We start from the raw sequence: 19,350 nt of genomic DNA on the forward strand, positions 1-19,350 counted from the left end.
TTTGCTAGTTCTTAAATATCTATTTGGTCAATATATCTTGGGCACTCGATACTCTAACATTCAATCACAATGAAAAGGTAAGCCAGTTATCACCCTTTAGCAACAAAGACATAGTCATTGATCACTTTTAATGCTGCCACCATAAATGCAAGGTAGAAAATTTGCTGAATTTTAAAAATGTGCAGAGGAATTTCCCCCCAAATTAACCACTACTTGTATCTCTCAGTCCCATTTGTCCTAACGGCATTAGTAACTGTTAATCAAAATGATAGTTCACTGCATTGGGATGTCTCAAAATTCAATTAACTACCTTAAGGCCTAATATTAAGTCAATTCAAAATTTTATACACCTCCCCTTCATTTTCATTTAACAATTTATGAAGCACTAATTTCTGCACTCCTTCTTCTCCTTGCCTCTTCTGCCTTCTTAATTTTACTTTTTTTGTTGTCGTTTCTTTATTTGTGTGTGTGCACACACATGAGTGCACATGGATGAAGGTGTGTCTGTATGTTTGTGTCCTTTATTCCAGACAAGCCATCTTCTCTGTTTCTGACACTGCTGTATACTGGGTAGTGATTTGTTGTGGGGGGTTTTTTGTTTGGTTGGTTGGGTTTTTTTATGTTTTTTTCACTAAGGATAACGAGAGGGGATGGGAAGTGTTGATTATATGCCTGTTTCAAAATCAAGGAAGGTTAAAATTATTCAGTAAAAAAAATACAAGTTTATGCATCCCAATGATATATCAGTAGCATTCCTCACTGTCTCTTGTGAGGTATCATATTTTACCTTTATCTTTAAGGGAAGATAAGTCCACCATTGTTTAGCCTAATGGATTATGAGTCAGATTCAAGTGAAAAGGTACAGTGTGACATAACTTTTTAGAAATTATTGATAGTGAAATAAAGATAAAATGGCATCTGTAAGTGCAACACCATCTGCTATAAATTGGATTGTGTGTGCAAGTGTGTGTGTGTTTAATTATCTCTAAATTCAGCTTTTGGCTGTATAGAACTTCAAGTTATAATTGTGTGCTTATTATTTTTAAGTGTATGTATGGTATGATTATGTATATACACATATATATGTATAAGGAAAAAAGATACATGTTAGGGTTCAATCAATTTACTTTAATATGTATTCATTCAGCCTTAAATCAAAAAATGTGTTTGGGAAAGAAAGACAAATTTCATAATTTTTAAGTATTTTTATTCCACATTTCTACCAAATAGAAAATTTTAAAGTGAATCTCTAAGGAATTATAAGGATAGTTATAGTATTTATTTATTTACTCTAACACTTTGGGGAGAAAAGATGCTATAATTAAAATAAAACATTGGCTTCCTAGTCACAGGTTATTGAACATGTACTCTTCTGTTATACAAAGATCTTTAATGTTTTGAAATGTTTGCCAAAGGCAGTGAGAAATGTATAATGCTGTGATCTTATTTTTAAAAGGAAAAAGGAAAACTGAAAAGAGAACAAGTTGCTTTTTCAATTCATTTTCTGATGTTTACATGTAGCTCCATCGAAAGCTGGAGGAGCTCAGAGATCACCTAGAAGGCAATGTGAAAGGATACTCTCTCAGAGTAAATGTACGATTTCACTCGGTGATTTTTTTTTTCCTAAACTTCTGCTGACTGGTAATTCCAAATCTGATTGGTTTGTCCTCTCATCTCCATCTTTTTTACTTTCTGTCTCTTTTCTCCCTCTCTCTCTCTTCCTTTTCTAGCTGCAGCTTCATGCTCACGTTTATGAAATAAAGGTTAAATTGGCAGGGTAGAGGACACGCAAGTCACACTAACACTGAAGTTGATTTAATAATTTTTTGGCTCCAATGCAAAATAAAAATTCTTTTCAAAGTTTATGTTTCTTACACAATTGTATAATTTTCTGAGACTTTTTATGAGACTTCATTTGGAGCTTTTCCATTGACTGTGTTCTGCCCCTTGTGGGATATGTCAGCAGGATTGTAAATTATTGGCTGGATCCAAGTGCTAGATCCTTAATAATTCAATTTCAGTTATCAAGGAAAATGATCAATGTTAGAATATCGTCATAGGTAATCTAGCAAGTAGACACATTTTCTTCTGAATTAATAGGCTTCTCTTAACTTGGACTCTTTGGGAATAGCTATGATAAAATTTTTTGTTTAAAAATAAAAAAAATTAGGCAGTAAATATCTTCACTGTCATGTAACATCTTACAAATACTTGAGATAAAGGCTATTATACCCAAGACAGCACTCTGAAGGAGAACAGTACCTTATAGCTACTCAATACTATACATGTATCAGATAGATAATACTAACAGTAGTATTTTTTTGTGACCCATAGTTCAGACTCAGAATGCTTGGTCCTTCTCCTAAATATATCTTTTCAAAAAAAAAATGGAAATAAAATCTCTAAAATGGTTTATGATGTAAAATATGGCAGAAGAAAAGCTCAATTAGTGCAGTAAATAATTTCTGGCTCAATTTAACTCTGACATCCCATTCCTAGTGCTTTTTAAGAAGTTTCTATCAATCCTAGCCTGGCCTGGATCCACTTCTCCCAATATTATTGTCATACTTTTAATCCATATTGCTATAATAGTTTTCTTATAAAGAATAGAATAAACAATAATAGTGATATTATAATTCTCTGATATCTCGGCTTGTTTTTAATTATATACTATACATAGTTAAGTATATCTCTATATTAAATTTCTGATTGCTAAACCTCAAACTTGTTTTTATTAATACTAATTGTTAAATTCTGATTGCTAAATTAAGTTGATGTAGCAGTTAATGCAAGTATCTCATTTTTCTACTTTCTTGTGAGTCAGTCGTTCTTTTCTATCCATATTCTTAGAAGTTGAAAGATCATCCATAATCACTCCCAGAATTTATTCCACTGTCTTAAAAAAAAAGAATTTTATGATTAAATCAGTCTGAACATACCTAGATATTCTTCTAGTAAAGCCCTAAAAAAAATTCTGATTAATTAATTAATGTATTTAGTGTCATACTCTTTGTAACCAATCATGAGAAGTGATTTTCTTTTTCAGTCAAACCAAGACTAGATAGTTGAGACTTGCTAGGGCCTGTATAGAAGGGAGTTAGTGTTAGATTAGGGTTAAATTAAAAATTTTGGCTTCAAAAACTGAGTTATATCATGCCACTTTTCAGTTTCTTTTTTTTCAACACCTATACTGCATGGTACAGTATGTAATGACTAACCCCAATGTCTTCATCTTTTGTTATATTTCACTGGGTCACACTTTGTTCTGATTACCTTTTTTTTTTTTCTAATAAGATTGAATATGAGGTATAGCATTCTAAGATTCCCATTAACTAGAAAAGTATCTGGAGGAAAACTATCAAAAGTCAAATTGTAGCTTCTGTAAACAGTTCAGTTTAGAGAAGATGCGTTTCAAAGAGCTGAATGTTTAGTTTCTCTCCTCCCCTTTAATCCCATTACCCCAGAATGCCTTACAATAAGCCTTGCCTGTTAAAAATTGTTGCTTAGAAGCAGAATAAAGCTATTCTCAGTTGCATAGGTTATATAAACAGATTTTGTTTCTAAAATGAGATAAATTGGCATATAATGACCATTCCATTTTGTGAAAATTTATTTTAGGCGTCTATACACAAGAGCAAGTATGTAGGTGCCTTTCAATTCATTGAAACATTTATAAATAGTTCAGTAAGATGAAAGATTAGAACCATGTTTGTACTTAAATATTTTATTATTACTTGGGAAAATGAGACATCATTCAAATCTTTGGGATAAGGATTTAATTAAATCATTAACGCTTCAATTTATATCTTCTATGTGTTATATTTTAGAGAGAAAAGATTCCTGCATCCTTACTTATTACAGATAATCAATGATTATTTGTAAGGTAGAATATTCTAAGATGTAATTTTTGGAATAATTTTAAAATTTATTTATCATATGAAAATGTACTTCTTTATCATACATTGACACTTCTATAGCAAAAAGTAGGATGTGTTAGGTTCTGGAATTATAAATGTATCATCATTTTCTGTATGTAATACAAAATGGAAGTATCCAGAACCCTAAATAAGTTTTTAGTAACTTTTAATAATAATAAAACTATAATCACATGGCTTTACAAATTATCATCTTGTAAACAAAGTTTGTCTGATTTAATAATTGCAAGTTACTACAAATCCTTAGACTAATAATGTGTTGAGAATAATGACTGAAAAATCCCACATAAAGGAAAAAATTACCTTTACATTTAATCAAATACAGGAATCTAGTAGGAAGAACATTAAAAGTAATGCTTAAAGTTGAAAAAGTGTGTAAACAGAGTTGAGAATTGGAAAACATAAGATGATACAAACTAATACTTTACAAAATTAAGTCAAAGTGAGTTTACAAAGTTGAATTAGTTAAAGAGTGATGGAACCCTGAAAAGCTTGAGTGTTAAAATATTCAGAGAAAAAGAAGATAAATGTTCATGAAATAAAAACTAGTAGAAAGAAAAGAAAGGAGAGAAGTAAAAATACCAAAACCACAAATTTTATATTTTCTCAGTGTATGCAATGTGGTGGTAAATTTCTACTGAGCTGCAAACATACAGATAGGTTTTAGGTAACCAAATATGTTAGTTTTTTAAAGGCTTTGACAAACAATCAAAGGGAAAATGATTTTTGAAGACAAATTATTGGCACATAAGTGACCTAGGAATTTGGTTATGAAGTAAAAAGAATATGATAATTACAAGTACTTGCTATGCTAATATAAATAAAGACAAGGTATTATTTGAGGTGGAAAAAGTTAAGGGAGGAGTTATCACTTAAAATAAGACTATGTTTTTAGTAAGTTTAAGAAAACTATCTGAATCAAGTCAGAAAGGAATAAGTCTTTTGAAGAATGATTTTCTGAATGCTGAAATAAGACTTATAGGAAATGGGACTAATATAAATAATGGATTAGATAGTTGTGATTTTATAGATTTTTAAGATCAATATTTTATTCCAGTCTTTGTTATATTTTTGATAAATTATTTGGGAGGTGTTTTTTTTTGCATTTTTATATTCATCAAATTAATGCTACGGGTCAGCAAACTGTAGCTTCTGGGCCCAAATCCTTTTCTCTCTTGTGGGGCCACAAGCTAGGAATGATTTTTTGCATTTTTAAATGATGGGGGGGAAATCAAAAGACTGTCATTTCATGACATGTAAAAATCATACGTGTGTCCAAAACATATAAGTGTCCAAAAATAAAGTTTTATTGAAACACAGCCATATTCATTCATGTGCATATAATCTGTGGTTGCTTTTACAGTACAAAAGCAGAGGTGAACAGTTGCAGCAAAGACCATATGGCACAGAAAGTCAGAAATGTTTACTATATGACTATTTATAGAAAAAGTTTGCCAAGACCTGCTGTAACCGGCTAGTGTGTCAAAATGACAAGGACATAGAAATGATTATAATAGAGTCTTTGTAAACTTCATTTTAGAGCTTGAGGAAAGGAGAGCTGCTCATTTTTCTGGGGATGCTTTCAGATTATTCTGCCCAGAATAATATCTGTCTAAAAGAGTTGATACCCTGATCTTCCACCTTTACTTTTTTATTCTTCTGTTTGCCACTGTTTTCTCTAACTACTCTTTTTTCACACCACATCACACACACACACACACAACGTAAACCCCCCATGAAATTAACATTAAACCTTGCAAATATAGATTATAAATTCCTCTTGTTTGAGGAGGCCTCTACAGAGATTTAGGGTGTAGAGATATGTTCCAATCTTGCTCTGAAACTTTTTTAAAAGGCGTTTTTAGAGTGTTTTTGCTTACTCTGCTTTTTTTCTGTTTTTACTTCATTATGTTTCATTAAAGATCTTTCCCCTGGAGACCAACTTTTGGTTTCTCCTATTTAAATGTACCTAAAATCATCCTGTCTATAGGAAATTTTGTGCAACTGATAAAGACACCCTGACATGATCAACTATGTCATATCTTAATATATGGCACTTAACTATCTAAAAAGGCATCTGCATTAAGTCAGCCAACTTTGAAGAAAGGAAGAACAGCTAGAACATTGATTAGTCCTTAAATATTCGGTAGCTTTTAAAGGAGTAAACATCAGTTTGTTTGTTAACTCTACTTTCTTAGGCAAATTTTATTGTCTTTGCTTCTTACATGAAGAATATTTGTATTTGAGGTTCCTAATAAGTCTTCCTTGTTTGATGTGTTGGCACTTACTCAAAATATTAATATCTATTTATTTACTATTTAATTTATAATAATTATGTAACATCTTGAGCATCTTAGTAGATGATGTATGTCTTATAAATATGACCAGACTACAATAATGGCAAAGATGACAGTAAATCAACTTCAGGATTATCTCTTTGGAAAACATACTAATTTTGCTACCTTTCACTTTTGGTATTTAACGTGTAAAGTTAACTAATACAATTCTGAGATTTCACTTCTACTGAATAACAAAAATCTATCTGTGTTTAGAACAAAAATGTTCTTATCTAATACTTATAAAATCACCTACAGTAGCCTAAGACATCATGGAAGTGGGAATGACACACTGTGACGTGTTTAATGCTTATTGCAAATTGTTCTTCCCAGAATTGACTTTAATACACAAATAAGGTACTAATAAAAGATCTCCTTGACAAATAAATTTCCCTAGTAACAGAAAATGGAGAACTGAGGGGGGCAGGGGGAGATAAGACTCCAACTGTTTATGAAAGATAAAGTTTTTCAGTTTTATGGATATAGTTATGGAGATAGAATAAACATGCAGTTTTCTTAGAACTAGCACCTTGCTGAAGATGTGTATGTGTAATTAGATGTGTATGTGGTTGGAAAAAAAGATTCAATTTCTTAAGATGTCTATAATGACCATATTTCAGAAAATACCTCAAAGTAATCCGTTAAGTGGCAGTGATAACATTTGATCACAAATCTTTATGATGGTAAATGTAAAATCTTCTCAACATTATTTCACACAGTTCAGTTTTTTTAACATAGAAGAAAAAGAGTTTGTATGTTCATTTATTCATTAAACACTTACTGAGCATCTACTACATTCTTCTGGGTGCTAGAAATACAGTTAAAGAACAAATCAGATAATAAGAGCATTTCTGATTCCTCCACTATGTCATCTTCTGTACTTTCATTTCCCCACCCTAAGTTTGCATTTTGGAACTTAATGAAGAATTTGTAACTCAAAACTGCATACTTAATAATTTAGCTCACGTGGCACTGTACAACCTAATGAAAGAAGAGGCCAGAGAATTGACCATAGCAGTGTGACAACCTAGAAAGTAAGAACAGGGCAGAAAATTATCAGCTCAAATCATGAAGATTAAACATGGTTTTGAGTATAAAATAGCTATTTTAAAAGATCAATGAAACATTCTGATAAAAGGTCTAGATAAGAATTTGTGTTTCAGTTTTTATGTTTTTATGGTGTTTTTATTGATATATATATTAATATATCACATGGACATATATATGAATGTTCAGTAATACTGTGAATGGAATAATAGGAACAGCACATGAGAGTCAGAATACTGAGCTGGTTTTGGTGCCCTCTTTAAAAAACAATATGAAGATGTACAATAGAGCCCTCATTCTATAAATAACGTCACATGTAGTTTGCCAATGTTAATAAACCAATGAAGATCAGTGTAGTACCTTAGGAGAAAAATGACCAGTGTTCTGCTTTCCAATTAACCTTAAATGAACATCTCAGCAAAATCATACCAGATCTGATCAGAGGGAGTCATCTCTGTCACGGACTTTTTTCTTTTTTTTTTTAAGCCAGGTATTTTTATATCACAAGATTCTCCTCAAATAGCTTGACCCTTGAGATTTCAAACTCAAGTGTTTGCTTATAAGGCTATCTTGTTACCTGACAAATGTGTTCGTGATGGAGCCATCTAATCTTCTGAGACCCTTGCTATGCTATCACTTCCTCTTTAACAGTGTTTTCTTTTCCCCACTGCAAAACCAGGCTCGGCTTCCCTCGTGCTCATCTACTTATAGTGTATCTGAGGTATACTTTGCACGTGTTATCTTACATGGTCAACAACATGCTCGCCCTCACCATTTTTCTTATTTTATTTTCCTTTTGCCTTAATTTATTTTGCCTTGCACTTTGCACTTGGCTGAAAGGGATGAGGGTACCAAAAGGGAAAAGTTAGCTGTTTTAGGAGGAAATTTCAATATTTTTATACTGTGCTGTTTTCTAAGTTAACTTTTTTTTTTAGCAGTCACTGTATCATGTTGAAATGGTTAAAGTCTGAACAGCCAACTTGATTGTTACCACCACCTTAATTCCATAAAAATTTCTTTGAGCCAGGTAATTTGTTATTAAACTAATATTGGCTAAAGACAAAGATTTTGGTTTTCAGGCCTGTCTAGGTCTATCTGGTAGCTGAAGATTTACATTAAATAAGTGACAGTCTTGTCCCATTAACCATAGACACAGCATCCCAAATTGTCTATTAAATGAAAAGTTAATATGATTCCCCAATTTTTGTATAAAATGGAAGATTTATTCCTGTTTAAAAACTGATTAGGTTACTCAGGGAAATAGTTTCCTTGATACTTATATTTTCATAAGGTTCTTATAATCTGGAAGATTAATTTTGTAATCACTCATGAGATTCGTGCTCTTTTAACAAAATATTTTACATGACATTTGAGCTATGTTTTTTTGCCTTTTTGGGGTCTAATTTCTTATTCTTACTGTGTAAAACCATAGTGTACATGTGTTTCTGTTTTTGTGAAACAGATTCATTGAAATATTAATAGATTTTGAATATCCTTTCCAAAGCAGAGGCACTGTTGAGTAGCTGAGAGAAAAGAGAATGTGTGCCTCAAGATGGCTAGTAAATAAAAGAACTTTAATACCCTATGAATTTTAAGATCTTAATTTTTCATCTTATAGACAAAACACATTTCTACATGTAGTTTTTGCAGACCACGGTAGCTACCATGGGCAGGCCAGTATTGTTAGCTTTATTCTGTTTGCAGAAATACTGTCTCAGAATATCATGCAAAAAACCCAGAAAGATGGCACCATCTGAAATACCAGGTTGTGTTTGCAGAACCACAGGCAAGATAACATCTTTTTACTTTAAAATTTTAAAAATTTAAAAAATAAATAAATAAAAGCCTTGAAAGGAAGAGCATGACTAAACCCACAAGGGTTTAGCCTCACAAGGTTGAATTTATTGAATCAACAGAATTATAGCCATCTTCTGTAATTTTTTTCTTTTGAATGTTACAGCTATTTTAGATTTTTCTTTTAAAACTGATTTTATGGAGAATGAATCTCTTCTTGAAATATGTATCTGTAGGAAAAGGAAAGTAATGAAAGGCAGATGAATGACTTGTGATATCAGCAGACTGTTGAAAGGCAAGATTGATATCATCTCATCACCACATTTTCCATAGGTCTTTTCTTAATCCCCAGGATTATGATTCCCAGTGTAAAAAATATATAACCCATTTCTTTCTGACACTTCATCCAGGCAATTCTCCATTTCCCATGAGAGTGTATAAGAAGTCTACCATTGGCATCATCTTCAAACACAGCCTACAGCATCCATCAGGGTATTACTTTCTCTGTGACAGCATGTTTGCAGGAGGGTTCTCAGGTTGGAATGTGGAACTGGCTTCTGGGGGGATGGGATTGGGTATGCTGTAGCATTTGCTCCCTAGCACTCTGCTCTTAAATGAACTCTGGCTTTATCTGGATTTGTTACTTTCATTGTGACACATTAGCTTTATTTATTTGTCATAAAATGTGTTTCTCTTTTGTCATTTGTGGTAGGGTTTTTTTGTTACCAGTGCCATACCTCTGTGGACTCCATAGGTGGTGATTATGTTTAATTTATGATGCTGTAAAGACCAATATCTTGAAGAACTCCTTAGGGAATACAGAATAACCTTCCATAATTTTTTCTATTTCATCTTAAATTGGTAAATGATTATTTTATAAAATTTTAGACTTTGACTCTTATTAATTAGAATTTCAAGAAATGTCCTCATGTGTCATTTTTTCGTATGGAAGCCTCTTGATGGAACTGTTGTTTAAGTGCATTTTTTTATTTTATAGCATCACTATGGAGGTAGCCAAACTTTCCATGGCTCAATATCTTCTTTCCCTCATTTACATCATCTTCAGTGACCTTCACTATTAAAGAAATAAATTCTCCAGTACCTATTGCAGCACGTTGGCTTAATCAATTTCATGTCACTGTCTTCTGTGACATTCATAAGACCAAAAAATAAGCTTTGTTCAAAAAGGAATCTATCCATGAATTGTCCAAGAACAAGATAATTGCTAACCTTACCTGCTACTGCTCAGCAAATGTTACTCCATGTAGCTGATTGCCCCTTCGTGAAAAATACAATTCTCTTACTATGTGACAAGCTCTGTGGTTGACATCTCATTTATCTTATTTCAATTAGTCTTCACTATAGATATTTAAAGAAGATACTGTCATCATCCTCATTATACAAACCAGGAAAATGAGTTCAAAGAGGTTAGATATCTTGCCTAAAGTCCTAAAGCTTCCAAGTGAGTGTCAGAAAATTGTTTTTCCTAAATACCATGCTTACTGCTGCTGTTCAGGAGTTATTAAAAGTTGGCTGTAGGTGGCCTTCAGTAGTCTTACATTTTCATGGACTATATTTACCTGGTTCAGGTTGATCACATAGTTTGGATCCTTGTGAGAGGATATAAATGTATCTATTAGATGCAAACTTCAATTCCAGGAAATATTAGAAAGACATGCCTTTTATAATTATTCTTATTTTTCTTATATATAGTCATTCAGTAAATATTTATTGAGCACTTACTATTCCTTATTTAAATGTAATTATAATCTGCTAGCTCTGTCTTGGCCTTAGAATTGGCCTCACATTTGGAATGCATAGAATATCATGAATGTAATGAGATCGGTGTCACAGGTTGTGTACACTATTGTTCATCCCCTCAAGCCAAGTAAAAAAAAGAGAATTCACCTTCCACATTTCCAGCTAATTTCAGCTTTCTTTCAACAGTGTTCCAGCAATGTTCATTTTTTAAAATCTTTTGAAAACATTGCTTCAGAATTCACTTAGTTTAGAAGAAAGCCAGCATGAGTACTATCTCCTTGTAGTAACAGTGCTCTTTCTGACTTACTTGAAAAGTTGTAATATACACTAGATGTAAATTTTTTATGATTTATAACAATAAACAAAAAAATAATCATTGAACCCTTTAAAACCTTGTATCTAATGTCTTAGATTTCCCAGTAGCAAGGTTGATTTAAATAATTAGAAATTTTGAAGTTAAATTGATTTTTACTGTTGAGTGGACAGAGACTGAAATTTAATTTTATTTTTATTTAATGCTTAAGAGCTTTTAGCTACCTAAAGAAATGGTGACATTTTCAAATTGTAACTTGCAAAACAGTTGCCCTTTGAACCCATCACACTTTTAGAACACCAGTTCTGATCTAAACAAACCTTGGCTGACTGACAATTTGGAGCTTCTGAAATGGAAACTTCAGTTGAATTGCAAATAGTAGATCTACATATTCAAGGAAGGAAGGAAAGATGGAAGGGAAGAAAGAAAACTAGATTTTAAACACTGTAATATTTCCTCTTTAAAAGAAAAAAATAGAGCCATTTTTGAACTACCAGTAGCACTACAAACTATTTACCTTGGATGAAACTAATAAAATAAAATAAAGATTCTACACTGTGAAATGATCACCTAAGATTTTCCACTTCACAAAATCTCACTTAGAAAATTTTTAATATTAAATGTATTATTTATTTCAGTATAGTTTTCTCTGATGTTTTACTCTTTCCGGTCACTCTTGCATTCATTGTTTTCATTCTCTTTGTTTATAATAGTTGGGAATTTGGAGATAGTGTGAAGAAATCTGTTAGGAATAGTATCTTTTAAAAACACTAAAACTGCTGCTTACCAGAATATATAAATTGTTTGAATCAAAATAAGAAAATACCTCTCTCTTACATCCAAATAAGGGACCAGCCATAAAGATAATGGGAACGCACATTTGACTGGAATATTTGATAAACCTATCTAATCAAAACATTCTTATAAAAGAACTGAAAAGAATTGATTGACATATTTTCAAAAAAAAAGATGATGGGTACTTCTGTCTACTTGGGCATAACACTTTTAAATTTCCGTAACAAAAAGATTTTTAAACTGTTGTAGTTGACTGTGAATTTCTGCTTATCCTCATACACTGCCTCATCTATTCTGATCATTTGAAATACAAAAGAGGTGATCACTGGAACAATGGCATGAGAATTTTAAAGTTTAAGATGAGGAAATATTAATGCATGGATAACAAGTTTAGGAAGCTTTTGATGTAAGTATTTTATAGGCTATGTATTTCTTTGAGAGAGAATTATTCTCCTTTTAATTCTTACTTGTAATATGTACAATTGTAATATGTACAATTAACTTTGTACCAGATCTACTTTCAAATCTGGTTTTAGTAAAATAATGAATTTGGCAAGTCATATAGGAGGCATTCAAAAATATTTAGGAAATGGTGAATGAATTCTTAAATCAGCCAACTTATCTAAACCTTATAAAGTTTCTATATCCGGGTTTCAAGGAGAATTGATAATTTATGTAAAATCTAGTAGAGTACCAGGGACATAGTAAGCACAGATTTCTTTTTCTTCTTAGATGTGTAAGCTCTAATCACCTCAGACTTGGATTTAGGACATTAGCCAAACAATTGGATTCTCTCTGTTAGTCCTTCTTTCTTCTTAGGTCAGACTAACCTTCCTAAGCACTACCTTAATTCCCATCAGTTCTCTAATCAAAAAAGCTATAGTAGCCTACCCCTGAGCTGTTGTATCAAGAGTAAATGCCTTTCTTCCTCTCTCCCAACATCCTTTATAATTTTTATATAGGATAAAATTATAAATTTTATAATTTATATAATTATAATCCACTGTTTATCTAACATTATTTTCTAGTGCCCAACTTCTCCCAGTTTGCCCAGGACTCCTAGTTTAGAATTGAAAGTACCACATCCTAGGACTATTTTGTTTTAAAACTGAAAGTTCTGTATTCCAGGAACCCCCTCAGTCCCTGGCAAACAAGGACAATTGGCCATTTATTCTCTATCATGTACCTACCACTCCAGTCAAGAGATACCTTCTTGTTATATTCCTTCTTTCTTACTGGCCATCATTTGTGCTATTTTGTCTTTCTGAAATGCCCTTATCTACTTAATAGCTCCAGTCTACCTTCCTCCAGAAAACCACCTCTACCAACTCCTACATACCCTAATCATCTTCTGAAGGGAATTTCAATTGTGCTTATAGACAGTATTACTCTATATTGCTTTTCCTTCTGCCTGTTTGATTGTTTTTACTTCTGTTCCTTACATGTTGATGATCAACGTGATTTACTCTCAGATTCTTGTTTTTTAAAATTATTTTTAAGCTTATTTATTTATTTTGAGAGAGAGAATGTGCACAGGCAAGGAACAGAGAGAGATGGAGAAGGAGAATCACAGGCAGGCTCCACACTGTCAGCGCAGAGCCCAACATGGGCTTCAATTTCACAAACTGTGAGATCATGACCAGAGTCAAGATCAAGAGTCAGATGCTTAACTGACTGAGCCACCCAGGCACCCCTCAGATTCTCATTTTATTTCTCACTATATATCTACACTGACCAGCATGATAGCCAGTTTAAATTCACTAAAATTAATTAAATTTAAAATTTAGCTTCTTATTTGCAGTAGCCACATTTCAAGCGCTCAGTAGTCACATGTGGCTAGTGGCTACCTTTTTAGAAAGCACAGATATACATTTTTATCACCACAGAATTTCTCATAATCAACCATTGTTATTATGATCATCACCATTTATCATCATTATTACTTCTGTTTCTACTTATAGCATTAACTTTGGTCAGGGATAATTCTAGGAGCTTCACATATTTTACTGTCACATATCACTGTCACAATATAGTAACTACCTTGGCATCAACTATCTACAGCCCACATCTCTCTCCAGAGTTATAAGCACCTTGAACATGACTCAGCCCCCAATTTTGTTCCTTCATCCACTATTTGAATATATGATACTACCCAGTTACTCAAACTGGAAACTCAAGAGTTATTTTATATCCTTTATGACCATTCAGAACCTAAGTCCTATAGATTCAGGGGTTTTCGTATCTCTAGAACCTATGCCCTTCTCTCCAGCAACACTTTCAGTGATTTAGTTGGATTTCTCATCTGGATTACTAGATTAATCTCCAAACCAGTTTCTCTACCCTCATCATTTATTCCATGACCATCTCTAATCATTACATTGCTCACCAGAATGAACTTGTTAAAATGTTAATGTAGTCATGTCATTCCCCTGCTTAAAATCTTTCAGTGGCTCTCCATAACCCTTAGGAATTGGCCCTTACCTCATCAACAATCCTCTTACCACCTCCTGTCATGGTTGAAATTAGCTTCAGCCATACTTTTTGCCATTTCTCAGTTGCCAGGGTCCCTCATATCTGTGAATTACACTTGCCTTTTTCTCTGATTTCCTTGCCTTTTTTTCAGCTAACCAAAGTGTAATTGTCCCTTAAAATTCTGCTCCTATATCCCAGCTCCAGAAAGTTTTTCCTGATAATGTCCCCTCAACTCCTACCTCCATCTGAGTTAGGAGCATCTCATGCATATCCACATAGCGATATGTACTAACTTCTATTACTGCATTTATCATGAGGTATTATAATTAATATGTTTACTTAACTGTCTTTATCTATTGCATTGTGAGCTCATGGAGACCAGAAACTGCTTTTTTGTTTGAAACCTGTAATTCAGAGGCTAGGTCAATTTGGGACAAACAGTAGGTATTCAGTAAATGTGGGTTGAGTGAATGATTGAATGAATGACATTGAATTACCCCCTAATGGGTATATTTAGAATAGTATTCACTCTATTATTAGTTTATGAAACTTGGTTGAGTAAAGACATTGACTTAGCTTCTTTTAGGTTTTACTCCTTCCCCCATCTAGCACACAGTGAGTATTTAATATACACATATTGACCAGATCTTGAGTTAGAACCCAGTTTCAAATATCCCATTATATATGTGTCATATATAAAGATTTGCATGCATTTTTCTAATTTCTAAAAGCATATGGTAATCACAGTCAGTACTTCTAAAACATTTTCATTCTACTCTGCCTGACTGTTTCTACAGTATACTCTGATAGCCATTTTTTAAACAAATAAATAACAGGGTTAGCAGCCTAATTTTTCTTGAATGTGGGCTCAAACAATATCAGTTACTCCAGTCTCTACAATTCTAAATCCTTATTGACCTTGGATGTAATGGGAGTGAAGAGAATCTCAAACTGTAGAATTAACTTTCTCACCCTGTTGTTGAAACCTAAGTTTACCGAGAGCAGGACAGCTTTATTCTCTGTGACCCCAATCAGTCTCCTTGACATCCTGTTTGAAAAACACTGAGAACTAAAGTCTATGAAAAATCATGCTCTCATAAATTCAGATAGGAATTTGTATGGGAATCAGAACTGGTACATAAAAAAAATATAGAAACCTGAGGTTTATTGTTAAGCCAGTAGTAAGTATTCCTTAGTTAGCTTTAAACAAAAATGAAGTCAGAATCTAGTGTTATTGATTGGTAAATAAGTTGTACATAGGCCTCTGATTAAAGCTTTATCTATTACCAAGACACAAAGGGAGTATTGGCTGGCATTTTAAGTCAAAAGGAGGACCAACATATAAATTTCCAGTGGCCATTTTTGTTTTTATTGTTCTCTATCCAATAGTAAGGGGAATTGACATCAAAGTGAATTTTACTTTTCCCTAGGCTGATGCCTAGCATTCTTTTTCTTCATGTGCCTTATGTACCACAGGCCAGCATTTTGTCTGTTTCTCTTCTCTCTTAATTAACCCACTTGTCTCTTCTACATGGGAGGTAATCCAATGCATGCTGGCAAAGCTTCCTATAAATTACATAGGTTTAATGAATTCTAAGTAGCTCATGGTCATACCCTGCTTTGGTTCATACTGATAGATTTACAGACAGGTTTGGTTTACCACCAATCCCCTAATTTTTAAACATTAAGATAAACATCTTCTTGACTACCAGCAATATAAATTTTCTTTGCTTGTTCACACAAATATGCATTTGGGTACAATGAAATGAGGAACCTAGATTTCAGCAAATGGAATTATCAATTTTATCTGGTCCTTTTTTCCCCTTTTCAAAAGCACTACTAGGTATTTACCCAAAGAATACAAAAATACTAATTCAGAGGGATACCTGCACCTCGATATTTATAGCAGCATTATCTACAATAGCCAAATTATGGAAACAGGTCCCTACATCTTGGAGATAAGGATGCTCCTTTCCTCAGGGTATAGGGAGGGCAGTGCTTATACCTGTTTCGAGAATGAAGTGCAGGGCAAGGACAGAGAGACCCTCTTGCTTCTGCCATTTTCTCAAACTTACTCAGTTTAAAATATTTAACATGCCAAGATGCCATATTTTGAGGTAGCATGTCCTGAACCCCATCATCATATTGTCCTTGAATTCCATTATATGTCATACTCTACTGTCATTTACCAACTTATAAGTAGAGCAAAGTAGTTTCACATGAAAATCACTAAAAATGTTGACCAGATTTCTAGACTAGTGTTCAAAACTGAAATAGCACTGTAGTTTAACTGAATTGGGAGTCAAATAGACATATATGATTTTCTTAAAAATTACTTTTTTAATTTTTTTAAGTTTATTTATTTTGAAAGAAAGAGACCACAAGCAAAGGAGGGGCAGAGAGAAGGAGAGACAGAATCCCAAACAGGCTCCCGGTCATCGAAACAAAGCCTGATGCCATGCAGGCTCGAACTCACAAGCTGTGAGATCATGACCTGAGCTGAGATCAAGAGTCGGACACTTAACCAGCTACGCCACCCAGGCACCCCTAGACATATGTGATTAAATGTAGGAATCTATGTACTATTTGTAACATTATTTCTTGGGGAAATGCATTTTAACCTCTAACAGAATCCAGCCTACTGAAAGGCATTTTTATTCTGACAAACTCTAAATGGCAACAGAATCTTTCATCCTCTTTCTTTCCTCCAACAGCTCAAATGGGATATCTTGCTTAGAATATTCACTTACTAGGGGAAGGTGTAGGAAGAGGGAAACTTGCAATTTGGGTCAATGGCTTCTTGACAGCATCATCAATCAATGTCTGTTGAGGATGTTTATATCAGGGGTTTATGCCTATATGGTTAAATTTCAATAAGCTTTCTATTATGTGGTATTATTTCTTTTTTTTTAATGTTTATTCATATTTTGAGAGAGCGTGAGTGGGGGAGGGGCAGAGAGAAAGGGAGACAGAATCTGAAGAAGGCTCCAGGCTCTGAACTGACAGCACAGAGCCCGATGCGGGGCTTGAACTCACAGACCATGAGATAATGACCTGGGCTGAATTAGGACGCTTAAACGATTGAGCCACTCAGGCGCCCTGTTATTATTTCTACTATATGTTTCTAGTGAATGCTGATATTTCTGACTTATTAAATGCCTTTTTTGTCCTTATTACCTTGTAAACACCGTAGAGGTCTTTGAGCCAACTTAGCAAAGTAAAATAAATATATGACTGAATTAGAAGAGGTGACTTCTGTTACCTGGTCTATCCATGAGAAAGCTAAGTCATCATGAATGTAGCCAACAAGATTCTCAATACTGTTAAAATATTAATGGTACAATTTTAAAGGAATTGGGTCTTGATCATGCTGTGTGCATTTTGCTTTCTACTTGAAAGTTCAGAGTGCCAAATAAATACAAGTAAAAAAAAAAAAAAAAAAACATGCTTTGAGCTTAAAAGTCTATAACAGATTTTGATGTCTTGAGTGATTGTAAAAATTGAAATTGATATGGTTGTTATTTGTATTTGGTTCTTTATACTTTCAGTTTTGCTGACACTACCAATAAGTCATGATTAGTCATCAAGTATCTACTAAGCATCTACAATACCAAGTAGACATTACCGTATTAGGTATATAGAGAATGTAGAAAAAATTATAGGGCCTCACTTAAGGATTTTACAAATTGGTATATTGTCTATTTTTTAATCATATTTATGTATTCAGACTGTGATGTTGAAGAATATTACTAGAAGCAGTGCTGTTGGCTCTGAAAATTAAAGCTATTCAATATTAGCATTAAAGAAAAGTCTATGGGAAAATCATCATTCTTCAGTCCTTTGTTCACAAAATAGTCATGGGGGGAGTATTTTAAAATTCACCAAATTATTGTTCAGTCCCAAGACAGAACTTGCTTAGGGTAGTTTTTCCTAGAATAGATTTGAGTTATTGGGACCTTATTATATAACTTTAAAAGTGCCATAATATTTCTTTAGGCCACATTTTTATCTAGATAGAGATTGTGTCAGTTATTCTAAGTCGGTGGTAGTTTCATTTAATTTATTTGCCAAGTACAGACCCTTTTGGAAAAGAGGGACAAAGGCATAGCATGATATTGCTCTTTATTAACATTACTTATTGGAGAAGAATGCAAATTTTCACCTTTTAACTGCTCTTCTTTGCTCTGCTAAGTTATCTAACACACTTGAGTGATATAGGAGACCCTGAAAGAAAGAGGACTCCAGTAAGCATCATAGGTTAGAATGAACAACATATGCAAAGGTGATATTGTTTATGTAAACTAATTTTATGTATTTTTTGAAGTCTGCTCAGTTGAATATAAGGGCATATTTTAATCAAACTAATAGTCTTTACCATGTATTTTTAGCCACCTGCTTGTGTTTAATAAATTCTTCCTACGCTATTTAACAATTGCAGCTATCATTTTCCAAAATAGATTAATGTATAATATTTACAGGCTTAATAATCCTGTGTGTGCTATGTTTATTATTCAAGAGGTTTTTTAATAATATCATTTTATCTTTTCACAGCATCTCTCTAAGAATATTCATTTTATTCTCATTTTTAACAAAAATCACAGAGTTAAAAATTATAGAGAGTTGAGGGCTTTTCTATAAGATATACCCTATCATCATCAATATGCTAAGTTAGAAAAAAAATGGGGAATATATGGTACCATCCTTTCTATTGGCTTTAAAAAGCTCACCTTGTATAGTTACATATATATAATGTCAGTATTTGATAGGTACGCTCATTTTTATCATACTGATTAACTTCTCTTCAGCTTGAATATTTTGGGAACCCAGACTCATGTTTAGGTTCAGTGAGGAATTTTATATCCAGGAGTAAATATCAACGCATTGGATGATAAATTGA

At 33.0% G+C, this 19,350-nt stretch overlaps 1 protein-coding gene across 15 annotated transcripts in view; it reads left to right on the forward strand.

Annotated features, from left to right (window-relative positions):
- GPHN (gephyrin) overlaps nucleotides 1-19,350 on the forward strand; it is a 633,256-nt gene that overhangs the window by 437,669 nt on the left and 176,237 nt on the right. For 7 of the 15 annotated variants that reach the window (XM_058739364.1, XM_058739365.1, XM_058739369.1 and 4 more), the window contains one exon: nucleotides 1,522-1,593. The exons of the other annotated variants lie outside the window; for them this stretch is intronic. In XM_058739364.1, the coding sequence (XP_058595347.1) occupies nucleotides 1,522-1,593 (72 nt within the window). The remainder of the gene's footprint in view (nucleotides 1-1,521; nucleotides 1,594-19,350) is intronic. 15 annotated transcript variants of the gene reach the window in all.

Source organism: Neofelis nebulosa, chromosome 7 (assembly GCF_028018385.1).
Source record: "Neofelis nebulosa isolate mNeoNeb1 chromosome 7, mNeoNeb1.pri, whole genome shotgun sequence".
Taxonomy (NCBI): Eukaryota; Metazoa; Chordata; class Mammalia; order Carnivora; family Felidae; genus Neofelis; species Neofelis nebulosa.